The following is a 13,378-nucleotide window of genomic DNA, read 5'->3' as shown; positions in this document are numbered from 1 at the left end:
TCAGTGCACTCAAATAATGTGTCTTGGTAAGATGTCAATGCCTCTTCCAATGGTCTCAAACGCTGTATCTAAGGACGGTGGACGTGTTTTGCAGAGCAAACCGTATGTAACCACAAGCGTTGCACAGTGTGATGTCCTGTAGAGAAACCACAAGTTTCAGAAAATCCATCCAATTCAGAAATACAGACTCACAACAGTACAGACAGACGGCATGTCCATAGGAAAACACAGACAGACCATAGGAAAACACAGACAGACCATAGGAAAACACAGACAGACCATAGGAAAACACAGACAGGCCATAAGACAGACCATAGGAAAACACAGACAGACCATAGGAAAACACAGACAGACCATAGGAAAACACAGACAGGCCATGGGAAAACACAGACAGACCATAGGAAAACACAGACAGACCATAAGAAAACAGACAGACCATAAGACAGACCATAGGAAAACACAGACAGACCATAGGAAAACACAGACAGACCATAGGAAAACACAGACAGACCATAGGAAAACACAGACAGGCCATAGGAAAACACAGACAGACCATAAGACAGACCATAGGACAACACAGACAGACCATAGGAAAACACAGACAGACCATAGGAAAACACAGACAGGCCATAAGACAGACCATAGGAAAACACAGACAGACCATAGGAAAACACAGACAGACCATAAGACAGACCATAGGACAGACCATAGGAAAACACAGACAGACCATAGGAAAACACAGACAGACCATAGGAAAACACAGACAGACCATAGGACAACACAGACAGACCATAGGAAAACACAGACAGACCATAAGACAGACCATAGGAAAACACAGACGGCATGTCCATAGGAAAAACATTTTATTGAAAAACATTTTCAGTTCTTTAACAGACTGGTGGAATGTGTGTCACTTTAGTTAATTTTGTTTTTGAATGTTTAACCATTTCAACGGCCTGGTCATCTCAAACTGCAAGGGGAGGGGTTACTGATACAGCCACCTGGAAACCAGGACAGACTAACGAAACCAGGACAGACTAACGAAACCAGGACAGACTAACGAAACCAGGACAGGGAGACAAATGAACAACGCAATCGTAATACTGTGTCACTTACTGAACAGAAATCAAATTTTAAAAAATAATTAAAAAAAACAGAACAACAACAAAAATGAATTCAATAAATATTTATGGTACACAGGAATATGCAGCAGTCGGTTTGGCAACTTGTTCTCTCGATTGTTTCCAAACCAGATTGCCATGGAAACAGTGCAAAAGGGGGAGGGAGTGGGAGGAGGACAAGGGCTTTCCAACGAGCGCTAGCTAAAATACATAGCAACAACAACAAAAATCAAAACAAAAAAATCCTAATTGTATACAAAACATCTTACTTTAAGAGTTGATAAAAACATTGTTTTATTGATCTTGTCAATATATACACAAGCTATTTACCAACAAACATATGCTCTGTTTTACAGAAGAGTGTCCCATTTTTGCTCTTTATTCATGTCCATTTACTTTCCTAAAAAGGTGAATAAGGCTATTGTAACATCCCAGGATCCATAAACAATACACACATTCATGTATTTACAGTTTCTCACCTACAGATAGAACGGTGCAAAATTACTGAGTCAGGTGACCAAGGGCTGACCAATACGAGCAAGGCATTTTACAGTTAGCCTGAAGTACTTCTCCTAGCCAGCTTACTAACATTCTCTCAACGTGGCTGCAACATTTCATTGACATAACAGAGACATGAAAATCGACCCTAGCCGTTTTAGAAGAATGTCAGTTGTACGTTAGCTAGGATAAGGACGTCAGATTCAAAGAAACTAAAACGATTGTCATATTCTGTCGCAGTCAGACAGCAACTCAACATCAATTTGTTTTGTGATTCCTGGTGTGTGTGTTTTCTCTGTCTCTCTCTCTCTCTTAAATAACTGTCCGGGTGCATTTCATTTTCAAAACGTTTTTTTTCTTTTTTTCTTCACAGTTCACCTTGGAACTAAATAAATGTTAAAATAATACTAGAAATCAAAAACTCTTAACAGCAGGCTCGTGTGATGTACTTTACTCGTTTTGTTGTTGTCCTGTTTGTTGTTACATCTCTCAGTGGTTTAAGAACACTTTCCATAGGTGTAGATTTCTCTCAATTCTTAAAAAAATAAATAGAAATTGCATATTTGCAGATTTTGTAGCCTCTTAGAGGCACAAACCCCAGATCATACAAGGCTTGGTGAAATTTGATGTTCTTAATGAACTAATGAGAATGTTGGTTGTGAACAGATACATGATTTGGGGCATGGTATAAGTCACAATCGTGTTCTCATTTTCTTAAGTCAATGTTTTCAAATGCGTGTGAATAAAGAGAACAAAATGGCTGTCTTTCACTGGCCTTGCTCAACAGGAGGCACACACACACACACACACACACACACGGTAGCATGGGGAAAGAGGGGCACAGGGTCATCATGAGAATTTCCCATGGTCCTTTGGGAGATGCTACAGTGAAGGACTGTGGGATACACTGCTGGTCTGCCTGGTGGTTACGCTATTTTGGGTCCAACAACCTCCTCTCCCCTTGGGGCATATGTCCAGGCTGCCCTCCCTATCCCCTTCCCAGGCTCTAGTCCTGTGTCTCTGGGTGGAAGTTAATGAAAAGATGTGACATTGTGGGTGAATTAGATCATTAAAACTCTAGCTTGCATAATGTGTACTTTTATACCAGACTAAAGACTACATCAGTGTCTTTCTGACAACACCTCTAATGGGTCTATGATGAATAAATAATGTTTTTTTTCAGATGGTTTATTTCTTACTCTTTCTGTTTTCAAAATGACCTCCTTTAAATGTACATCTATTTTTCTAACTAAAAAAAATAAAAATAATAATAATAATAGTAAAACATTTAAAAAACAACAAGGAAATGCTAAAGATGATGTTTGAGAAAAAGTGACAATGAGCTTTGATGTCCCTGTGCTTTTTAAAGTTGTGTAGGAGGGCAACGGTTCTTGTTGCCCATGGGAACAGACACTACGGAACCTAGAGCTGTTTCAGACAGTGGCTGGGTTAAACTCCACTTAGACCTCTCTGTTTCAGACAGTGGCTGGGTTAAACTCCACCAGACCTCTCTGTTTCAGACAGCGGCTGGGTTAAACTCCACTTAGACCTCTCTGTTTCAGACAGTGGCTGGGTTAAACTCCACTTAGACCTCTCTGTTTCAGACAGCGGCTGGGTTAAACTCCACTTAGACCTCTCTGTTTAATACAGTGGCTGGGTTAAACTCCACTTAGACCTCTCTGTTTCAGACAGCGGCTGGGTTAAACTCCACTTAGACCTCTCTGTTTCAGACAGTGGCTGGGTTAAACTCCACTTAGACCTCTCTGTTTCAGACAGTGGCTGGGTTAAACTCCACTTAGACCTCTCTGTTTCAGACAGTGGCTGGGTTAAACTCCACTTAGACCTCTCTGTTTCAGACAGCGGCTGGGTTAAACTCCACTTAGACCTCTCTGTTTCAGACAGTGGCTGGGTTAAACTCCACTTAGACCTCTCTGTTTCAGACAGTGGCTGGGTTAAACTCCACTTAGACCTCTCTGTTTCAGACAGTGGCTGGGTTAAACTCCACTTAGACCTCTCTGTTTCAGACAGCGGCTGGGTTAAACTCCACCAGACCTCTCTGTTTCAGACAGTGGCTGGGTTAAACTCCACTTAGACCTCTCTGTTTCAGACAGCGGCTGGGTTAAACTCCACTTAGACCTCTCTGTTTCAGACAGCGGCTGGGTTAAACTCCACTTAGACCTCTCTGTTTCAGACAGCGGCTGGGTTAAACTCCACTTAGACCTCTCTGTTTCAGACAGTGGCTGGGTTAAACTCCACCAGACCTCTCTGTTTCAGACAGTGGCTGGGTTAAACTCCACTTAGACCTCTCTGTTTCAGACAGTGGCTGGGTTAAACTCCACTTAGACCTCTCTGTTTCAGACAGTGGCTGGGTTAAACTCCACTTAGACCTCTCTGTTTCAGACAGTGGCTAGGTTAAACTCCACTTAGACCTCTCCGTTTCAGACAGCGGCTGCTCTATGATTCATTTAGGTCCTCCACCCTTCCCAGAAGCCACCTGGTGAGCCCTGACCACTCAGAGGCAGTAGTGTGCGTGTGTGCGCGTGCGTGTGTGCGTGTGCGTGCGTGTTGTGTTTTTCACATGTGTCTGTGTGTATTTGAAAGTCACGTACACCAGCACGGCATGAGCTGCGACAAAACCACGTTACCAAAACAATAAATAATCTGCAAGTTGAACAGGAATGAACCAACAATAATGAAGCTATAAAAAGGAATTGTGTTGGTTTCTTCTTCTCCAAAACCTTTTTTCAAGTAACCACGGTAATGATTGATGATGCAAGAAAGTAAAAGGTGTGGTCGGAAAAACGATGAGGGAATTATGGGTCGTAACGAGCACGAGGGTCTGAACCGTTCACAATGACTGACAGTGGGTGAGTGTGTGGGTGTGTGGGTGATAGGTTGAGTGAGTGGGTGGTTGTGTGGGTGATAGGGTGATGTCCGTGTGTCATTCGGGATTGTCCCAGAGTGGATATTTCCACAAAGTGTCTCATGGCTAAATGCCATTACTGACATGAGTTCAAGGTCCGCCCCTTCTCTCCTTTTCCTCTCTCTGCCATTCCTCTCTCTGCCATTCCTCTTTCTGCCATCCCTCTCTTTCTCCCTCCATTGTCTCTTTCCCTCTCTTTCCCAGCAGTAGTCTCTTTTGGGGAGAATCGCAGAGCAGGATATCCAGGGAGGTTTGGGTCAAACTCCTCTGTTCCTTCTGTGTACCCAAAACAAACACGTGTAGGGGTCAGGGGGGGGCATCTTTCTGTCTCTCCAACCATCCATCTGTCCTTCCGTACGTCCGTCCGTCCACACACACAAACACACAAGCTGCTGGGAGAGAAGAGAAGCGGATAGGAGGTATCCCCCCCCAAAAAAAAATCCGCAGGAGAGCAGCTTTTCTCTTTCACGTTCTCGAACGAATCCCCCAAAAAACAAGGAATATTAACCACAAATAGTAACGTTTCTGTAAAAACAACAAGAACAATAACAGAGAGATGGGAAAGGAGGGTCCAATCCAAAAACGAGCCCTGCCAGGGAGGTTGGAGGTGAGGTTTAGACCTTGTAGTAGATGTTAGCAGGGCTCTGAGGGGGCATCTCCTGAACGATGTAGACCGGGTGACCGTAATCCCCGCTCACTTTCTCGTAGTGCGGGCAGAAGACGCTGTCTGAAGTCCTGAGAGGGATGATGATGTCACTGGGCTCCGAGCCGTTGTTGTTGCCCCGTTTGGGCGTGGCCAGCGTGCTGAGGGACAGCGTGGTGCCGTGCTGCGGAGAGTGCTTGCGGTGCCGTCGCCGGTACTTGAGCAGCAGCAGGACCAGCATGATGATGATGACGATGAAGATGACGCTGCCCGAGGCAATGCATGCGAACAGGGCCACCTCGGAGCCGATGATGCTGGAGGATTTACCACCCGTCCCCTGGTCGCCCTCGCCCTCCCTGTACGACGAATCTGAGAGGAGAAGAAAATGGAAACTGTGAGTGAAAATAATGAATCAAACCTGTTAATATTCATACAGAGGGAGGTGAGCTGGAGGGAGAAGAAGAGGGAGGGGTCATAGTAGGAGGATTAGATTCAGTTTCTCTCTGTCTCTCTGTGTGTGTGTCTCTCCCCCTCTCTCTCCCTCTCCCTCTCTCTCTCTCTCTCTCTCTCCCTCTCTCTCTCTCCCTCTCTCTCTCTCTCTCTCTCTCTCTCTCTCTCTCTCTCTCTCTCTCCCTCTCTCTCTCTCTCTCTCCCTCTCTCTCTCCCTCTCTCTCTCTCTCTCTCTCCCTCTCCTTAAAAAGTGTCTGGTCAGCCCAAGACATACTTAATGGACATATGGCCACGGTACTTATTGTTATTTGGATGTTTGCAATGATATGTTACTACTGCTACTGCTAACCTTCTTTGTTTCTCTCTCTCCCTCTCCCTCTTTCTCTCTCTTTCCCTCTCTCTCTCCCTCTCTCTCTCTCCCTCTCACTCTCTTTCTCTCACTCTCTTTCTCTCACTCTCCCTCTTTCTCTCTCTTTCCCTCTCTCTCTCCTTCTCTCTCTCCCTCTCCCTCTTTCTCTCTCTTTCCCTCTCTCTCTCCTTCTCTCTTTCTCCCTCTCCCTCTTTCTCTCTCTTTCCCTCTCTCTCTCTCTCTCTCTCTCCCTCTCACTCTTTCTCTCACTCTCTCCCTCTCTCTCTTTCTTTCTCTCTCCCTTTCTCCAGCTATGGCACAGCACAGTCTCACATAGAGCACCATTCAGTAGAATTTCAATAACAAACCAAACCTATGATGAATATAGACACATTCATTCTCTACTTATTACTAGGTCCACAGGGAAATAGATCGTAGTATAAGATGGAAGAAGCAATATTGATTCATAACAACCACTCTGGTATACTTCCAAGACTCAAGGGTCTGCGCCCCCCCCCCCCCCAGGACTACTGTGTCTCCCTGTCTGGTTCCACTCCCCTGAGGACCTAGTGCCACAGCCATGGGGAGTGGACCCGACGCAGGGACCCTTCCGTTGTTTAACAAGGGTAGGTCTGCCCCCCCCCCCGCCCCCCAGGACTACTGTGTCTCCCTGTCTGGTTCCACTCCCCTGAGGACCTAGTGCCACAGCCATGGGGAGTGGACCCGACGCAGGGACCCTTCCGTTGTTTAACAAAGGGATTATGCTGCCTCAGACACTCTGCTCATACCACTGATGCCCATATGCTTCTGCTCTGACCCGAGGAGGAGGGAAACAGACAGGAGAAGATGCTGAGGTCGCAGAGTGCCAGCGAGGATTTAGTGGCGCCCTGGCCGTACGCCGGTCGTCAGAGGTGGGGCTAGAGGTAACAGGCCTGGCGGCGTTTTATATAGGTTTATTGAGGTTTATTGAGGTTTATATAGGTCAGCTTGTTTTCACTCCTCGAATGATTTCTTCAAAATAAAGTTAATTGCGAAAATTGAGGGTCTGGTTTTCTTTGGAGATTTTAACAGCAATTAATAGCATAGATAAGAGAAGTGTGTGTGTGTGTGTGTGTGTGTGTGTGTGTGTGTGTGTGTGTGTGTGTGTGTGTGTGTGTGTGTAGAGAACAACTGTGTGTCTGTGCTCAAAAAGGCTGTTAAGATTTTGGATAGCGATTGGATCGTTTTCATGAAAATGTCACTTGGCTGACGGGGATACGAACCCAGAGATGCCTATCAGGTTTATTTTACTTTCAACCAGGAGAGGAATTGCTGACCTTTACTTCCTGTCCTTCAATACACACACACACACACACTCACACAGACATACTCACACTCACACACACAGACATACTCACACACAGACATACTCACACACACTCTCAACCTGCTTTTACCAAACTTAGTTAGAAAAGAGGACTCGACTGCCTGACGACTTCTGACTTGTTGTTTACCTGTCTTCTCCAGCACTTGGTTTGGTTTGTAGGAGTCCTTTCCCACTGTGTCGGGCTGCTTGGGAGGGTATCTGGTGGGGTAGTCTTTGGGTGAGACAGGATCAGAGGCACCTGGAAGACAACCAACAGACATGGATGATTCACTGTGTGTGTGTGTGTGTGTGTGTGTGTGTGTGTGTGTGTCCTACGCTGCTCTTAATGAAAGCGCACCACTCCTGATTAATTCCCTGACCTTCAGCAATTCTCAGTGAGCAGCTGCTACTGTTGTAGATGGCGACCTGGGGGAAAATGACCCCGTTGGGTGGCGAGGAAACTGATTTATGAATAATCACGGTTGTTAAATTATCAGCAGGGACCGGGCGGGCGTCATCACAGAGGACAGATGTGTATATGTTAGGGGGATCCATCTCTTGATCCATTACATCTGTCTCTGTCTCTCCATCTCTCTGTCTCTCTCTCCGTCTCTGTCTCTCTCTCTGTCTACTCTGTCTCTCTCTCTGTCTCTCTCTATCTCTGTCTCTCTCTCTGTCTACTCTGTCTCTCTCTCTGTCTCTCTCTATCTCTGTCTCTCTCTCTATATCTCTGTCTCTCTCTCTGTCTCTCTGTCCGTCTCTCTCTCAGTCTCTGTCTTTGTCTCTCTGTATCTGTCTCTCTGTCTCTCTCTCTCTGTATCTGTCTCTCTGTCTCTCTCTCTCTGTATCTGTCTCTCTGTCTCTCTCTCTCTGTATCTGTCTCTCTGTCTCTCTCTCTCTGTATCTGTCTCTCTCTCTCTGTATCTGTCTCTCTGTATCTGTCTCTCTGTCTCTCTCTCTCTGTATCTGTCTCTCAGTCTCTCTCTGTATCTGTCTCTGTCTCTGTCTCTGTCTCTCTCTGTCTCTCTCTGTCTCTCTCTGTCTCTGTCTCTCTGTCTCTCTCTGTCTCTCTCTGTCTCTCTCTCTGTCTCTCTCTCTGTCTTTGTCTCTCTGTCTTTGTCTCTCTGTCTTTGTCTCTCTGTCTCGCTCTCTCTGTATCTGTCTCTCTGTCTATCTCTGTCCCTCTCTATCTCTGTGTCTCTGTCTCTCTCTCTCCGTCTCTGTCGCTCTCTCCGTCTGTCTTTGTCTCTCTCTCTCTCCGTTTCTGTCTCTATCTCTCTGTCTCTGTCTCACTCATTTCCTCTCTCAATCTCTGTCCTAAGTGTCATGGAGGTTATTGAGCTGAATAATGCAGATAACCTTAGTGTGTATATGCAGATACAGTATCATACAAAGACTGTATGGTTATCTGACCCTGACTACACGCTGCTGCTCACAGACACTCACAGGTTTTGAATTAACTGGTAGTAGAAATACTCACTTTGTCCCACTTTCATGATTATCTTCATGGATTTCATCTTGCAAACTCCTCCTTCCTGGTTCTCAAGCCCCTCCATGGTGCCATTAGAGGTTGCTGAAGGAGAGAGAGAGAGAGAGAGAGAGAGAGAGAGAGAGAGAGAGAGAGAGAGAGAGAGAGAGAGAGAGAGAGACGGAGAGAGAGAGCGAGAGAGAGAGAGAGAGAGAGAGAGAATGAGAGACAAACAAACAAGATGTCAGGGAAACGTTGAAAGACCCTAACAAGGGGTTTCCTCTTAATAAAGCCACAATTCATCCCCCAGTCACCCCAATCACCCAGTCACTCCAGTCACCCCAGTCACTCCAGTCACCCCAGTCACCCTAGTCACCCTAGTCACCCCAATCACCCTAGTCACTCCAGTCACCCCAGTCACCCCAGTCACCCCAGTCACCCCAATCACCCCAGTCACCCCAGTCACTCCAGTCACCCTAGTCAACCCAGTCAACCCAGTCACCCTAATCACTCCAGTCACCCTAGTCAACCCAGTCACTCCAGTCAACCCAGTCACCCCACACTGCTGCCAAAATATTACACATAGCCTATGTTTGTCCCCAAAGTCAATTTTTTATTTTTTTATTTCACATTTATTTAACCAGGTAGGCTAGTTGAGAACACGTTCTCATTTACAACTGCGACCTGGCCAAGATAAAGCATAGCAGTGTGAACAAACAACAACACAGAGTTACACACGGAGTAAACAATAAACAAGTCAATAACACAGTAGACAGAAAAAAAAGAGTCTATATACATTGTGTACAAAAGGCATGAGGAGGTAGGTGGATAATTACACTTTAGCAGATTAACACTGGAGTGATACCTGATCAGATGGGTAATTGAGTCTATATACATTGTGTACAAAAGGCATGAGGTGGTAGGCGGATAATTACACTTTAGCAGATTAACACTGGAGTGATACCTGATCAGATGGGTAATTGAGTCTATAATATCACTAACAGAGACAGAGACAATAGAACAGGAATGACAAGCGACCATCTTGGATTTTGGCCTAAGCCACAGGAAACTCTACAGCGGCTCATCAGACAGACAGAGAGTTACAGCAGCAGTAAACTAACTACTACTGAACATAAACCTCTCAATCACTTCCTTTAACCCAGACCTGCACACACACACACACACACACACACACACACACACAGACACACACACACACACACACACACACACGGACATGAACACACACACACACACACACGGACATGAACACACACAGACATGAACACACACAGACACACACATGAACACACACACAGACACACACACAGACACACACACACACACACAGACACACACACACACACACACACACACACAGACATGAACACACACAGACACACACATGAACACACACACAGACACACACACAGACACACACACAGACACACACACACACACAGACACACACACAGACACACACACACACACACACACACACACACACACACACACACACAGACATGAACACACACAGACATGAACACACACAGACACACACATGAACACACACACAGACACACACACAGACACACACACACACACACAGACACACACACACACAGACACACACACACACACACACACACACACACACACACACACACACACACACGGACATGAACACACACAGACATGAACACACACAGACACACATGAACACACACACAGACACACACACAGACACACACACACACACACACACACACACACGGACATGAACACACACAGACATGAACACACACAGACACACACATGAACACACACACAGACACACACACAGACACACACACACACACACAGACACACACACACACACACACACACACACACACACGGACATGAACACACACAGACACACACATGAACACACACACAGAGACACACACACACACACACACACACATAAACACACACACACACACACCCACACACCCACGCACACACACACAGACATGAACACACACACACACACACACACACACAACAAACACACAGACACAGACATGAACACACACAGACACACACATGAACACACACACACAGACAAACAAACACACAGACACACACACAGACCAACGCACACACACACCTGCTATAAGGGAGAAAGAATGTAGGAAATCCACGATCAATAAAAGAGAGGGAAATCAACAAGGGATGGAAAATAAAAGTCAGAAGGTGTTGAGGGACGTCAACGGAAAATGGATGTTTCAGCGTTAAATATAAAATAACGTAAAGGGTTTGAGAAGCTGTTTAAACCGCGGCCTGAGGCCAGAGCAGCAGCAGCCAACACTAAACACTGTGTTGTTGGGGAGACAGATGTTTTGGAGACGGGGGGAGATGAGGGGAGCCGCTAGATGCGAGACGTCCCACATGCGATATAAGAATAAAACGGGCCTCTAAGCAGATGCTGAGAGGTCTTTTAAAGAACTTAAAACGGTGTAACACAGCCTGCACGCTGCTGAGAGGATACAGAATCAGAGTCCAGCTCCAGTATAAACAGAATTTACTGCTGATCTATGGCACTAGCCACTGCATGGATCTCTCTCCATCTTGGTTCTATTCTCTCCCAGTCTCTCCATCTTGGTTCTATTCTCTCCCAGTCCCTCCATCTTGGTTCTATTCTCTCCCAGTCTCTCCATCTTGGTTCTATTCTCTCCCAGTCTCTCCATCCTGGTTCTATTCTCTCCCAGTCTCTCCATCTTGGTTCTATTCTCTCCCAGTCTCTCCATCTTGGTTCTATTCTCTCCCAGTCTCTCCATCCTGGTTCTATTCTCTCCCAGTCTCTCCATCTTGGTTCTATTCTCTCCCAGTCTCTCCATCCTGGTTCTATTATCTCCCAGTCCCTCCATCTTGGTTCTATTCTCTCCCAGTCTCTCCATCCTGGTTCTATTCTCTCCCAGTCTCTCCATCCTGGTTCTATTCTCTCCCAGTCTCTTCATCCTGGTTCTATTCTCTCCCAGTCCCTCCATCCTGGTTCTATTCTCTCCCAGTCTCTCCATCCTGGTTCTATTCTCTCCCAGTCTCTCCATCCTGGTTCTATTCTCTCCCAGTCTCTCCATCTTGGTTCTATTCTCTCCCAGTCCTTCCATCCTGGTTCTATTCTCTCCCAGTCCCTCCATCTTGGTTCTATTCTCTCCCAGTCTCTCCATCCTGGTTCTATTCTCTCCCAGTCTCTCCATCTTGGTTCTATTCTCTCCCAGTCCCTCCATCCTGGTTCTATTCTCTCCCAGTCCCTCCATCCTGGTTCTATTCTCTCCCAGTCTCTCCATCCTGGTTATATTCTCTCCCAGTCCCTCCATCCTGGTTCTATTCTCTCCCAGTCCCTCCATCTTGGTTCTATTCTCTCCCAGTCTCTCCATCCTGGTTCTATTCTCTCCCAGTCTCTCCATCTTGGTTCTATTCTCTCCCAGTCTCTCCATCTTGGTTCTATTCTCTCCCAGTCCCTCCATCTTGGTTCTATTCTCTCCCAGTCTCTCCATCCTGGTTCTATTCTCTCCCAGTCCCTCCATCCTGGTTCTATTCTCTCCCAGTCTCTTCGCTGCCCTTCGAGGGGGTGGGCTGCACTGTGTCTGGCGTGGGGGGTTGGGAGGGTGGCTTGTGGTCTATCAGGTCAGTAACATAGAGGCTAACGAGCTGCCAGGGCTTAGAGTGTTGGCTTCCCGCCAGCGTGCAGTGGATCCCCTCCCTCTGCCCCCCTCCCCCCTCTCCCCTCCTCTGGTAAATAAAGCTGTGCTGCCCGCCGCTTTCTGTTTTTCTCCTGTTTTCCTCGACTCCAGTCATTGGTATCCGAACCCCTCCCCTCAATAAGACTGTGATGGAAAGAGACAGACACAAAGAGCATGTTATCGAGCGTTGTGTTTTTCTCTTCATCTTTCTCTGACCTAGCAGGTAGCAGGTAGCAAGAAGCAGGTAGCAAGTAGCAGGTAGAAGGTAGCAAGTAGCAGGTAGCAGGTAGAAGGTAGTAGGTATCGGGTAGAAGGTAGCAAGTAGAAGGTAGCAGGTAGAAGGTAGAAGGTAGAAATTAGCAAGTAGCAGGTAGAAGGTAGCAGGTAGCAAGTAGCAGGTAGAAGGTAGCAGGTAGAGGTAGAAAGAAGCAGGTAGAAAGTAGCAAGTAGCAGGTAGAAGGTAGCAAGAAGCAGGTATCAAGTAGCAGGTAGCAAGTAGCAGGTAGCAAGTAGCAGGTAGAAGGTAGCAAGTAGCAGGTAACAGGTAGAAGGTAGAAATGAGCAAGTAGCAGGTAGCAGATAGAAGGTAGAAAGAAGCAGGTAGCAAATAGCAAGTAGCAGGTAGCAAGAAGCAGGTAGCAGGTATCAAGTAGCAGGTAGCAGGTAGAAGGTAGCAGGTAGAAGGTAGCAGGTAGCAAGAAGCAGGTAGAAAGTAACAGGTAGAAGGTAGCAGGTTGCAGGTAGCAAGAAGCAGGTAGCAAGTAGAAGATAGCAAGTAGCATGTAGCAAGTAGGAGGTAGCAGGTAGCAAGAAGCAGGTAGCAAGTAGAAGATAGCAAGTAGAATGTAGCAAG

The 13,378-nt window shown here is 46.4% G+C and overlaps 1 protein-coding gene across 3 annotated transcripts in view; it reads right to left on the bottom strand.

Annotated features, from left to right (window-relative positions):
- Nucleotides 1–846: 846 nt before the first annotated feature.
- Nucleotides 847–13,378, bottom strand: part of LOC115126150 (ephrin-B2a-like) — a 34,743-nt gene continuing 22,211 nt past the window's right edge. Inside the window, exons 3-6 of one of the 3 annotated variants that reach the window (XR_010463294.1) lie at nt 8,810–8,902; nt 7,478–7,588; nt 3,127–5,554; nt 847–3,085 (exon numbers count right to left, since the gene is read on the bottom strand). Coding sequence is in view for 1 of the 3 variants with exons in the window: in XM_065016062.1 (XP_064872134.1) it covers nt 5,157–5,554; nt 7,478–7,588; nt 8,810–8,902 (602 nt within the window). In the remaining 2 variants the exon portion in view is untranslated. Of the gene's footprint in view, nt 5,555–7,477; nt 7,589–8,809; nt 8,903–13,378 lie in introns of all 3 variants that reach the window. The other 2 variants (XR_010463293.1, XM_065016062.1) reach the window with 2 other exon arrangements.

The sequence above is a fragment of the Oncorhynchus nerka genome, linkage group LG3 (genome assembly GCF_034236695.1).
Source record: "Oncorhynchus nerka isolate Pitt River linkage group LG3, Oner_Uvic_2.0, whole genome shotgun sequence".
NCBI classification, from domain to species: Eukaryota; Metazoa; Chordata; class Actinopteri; order Salmoniformes; family Salmonidae; genus Oncorhynchus; species Oncorhynchus nerka.
This window is presented reverse-complemented; position numbering and strand designations above follow the sequence as displayed.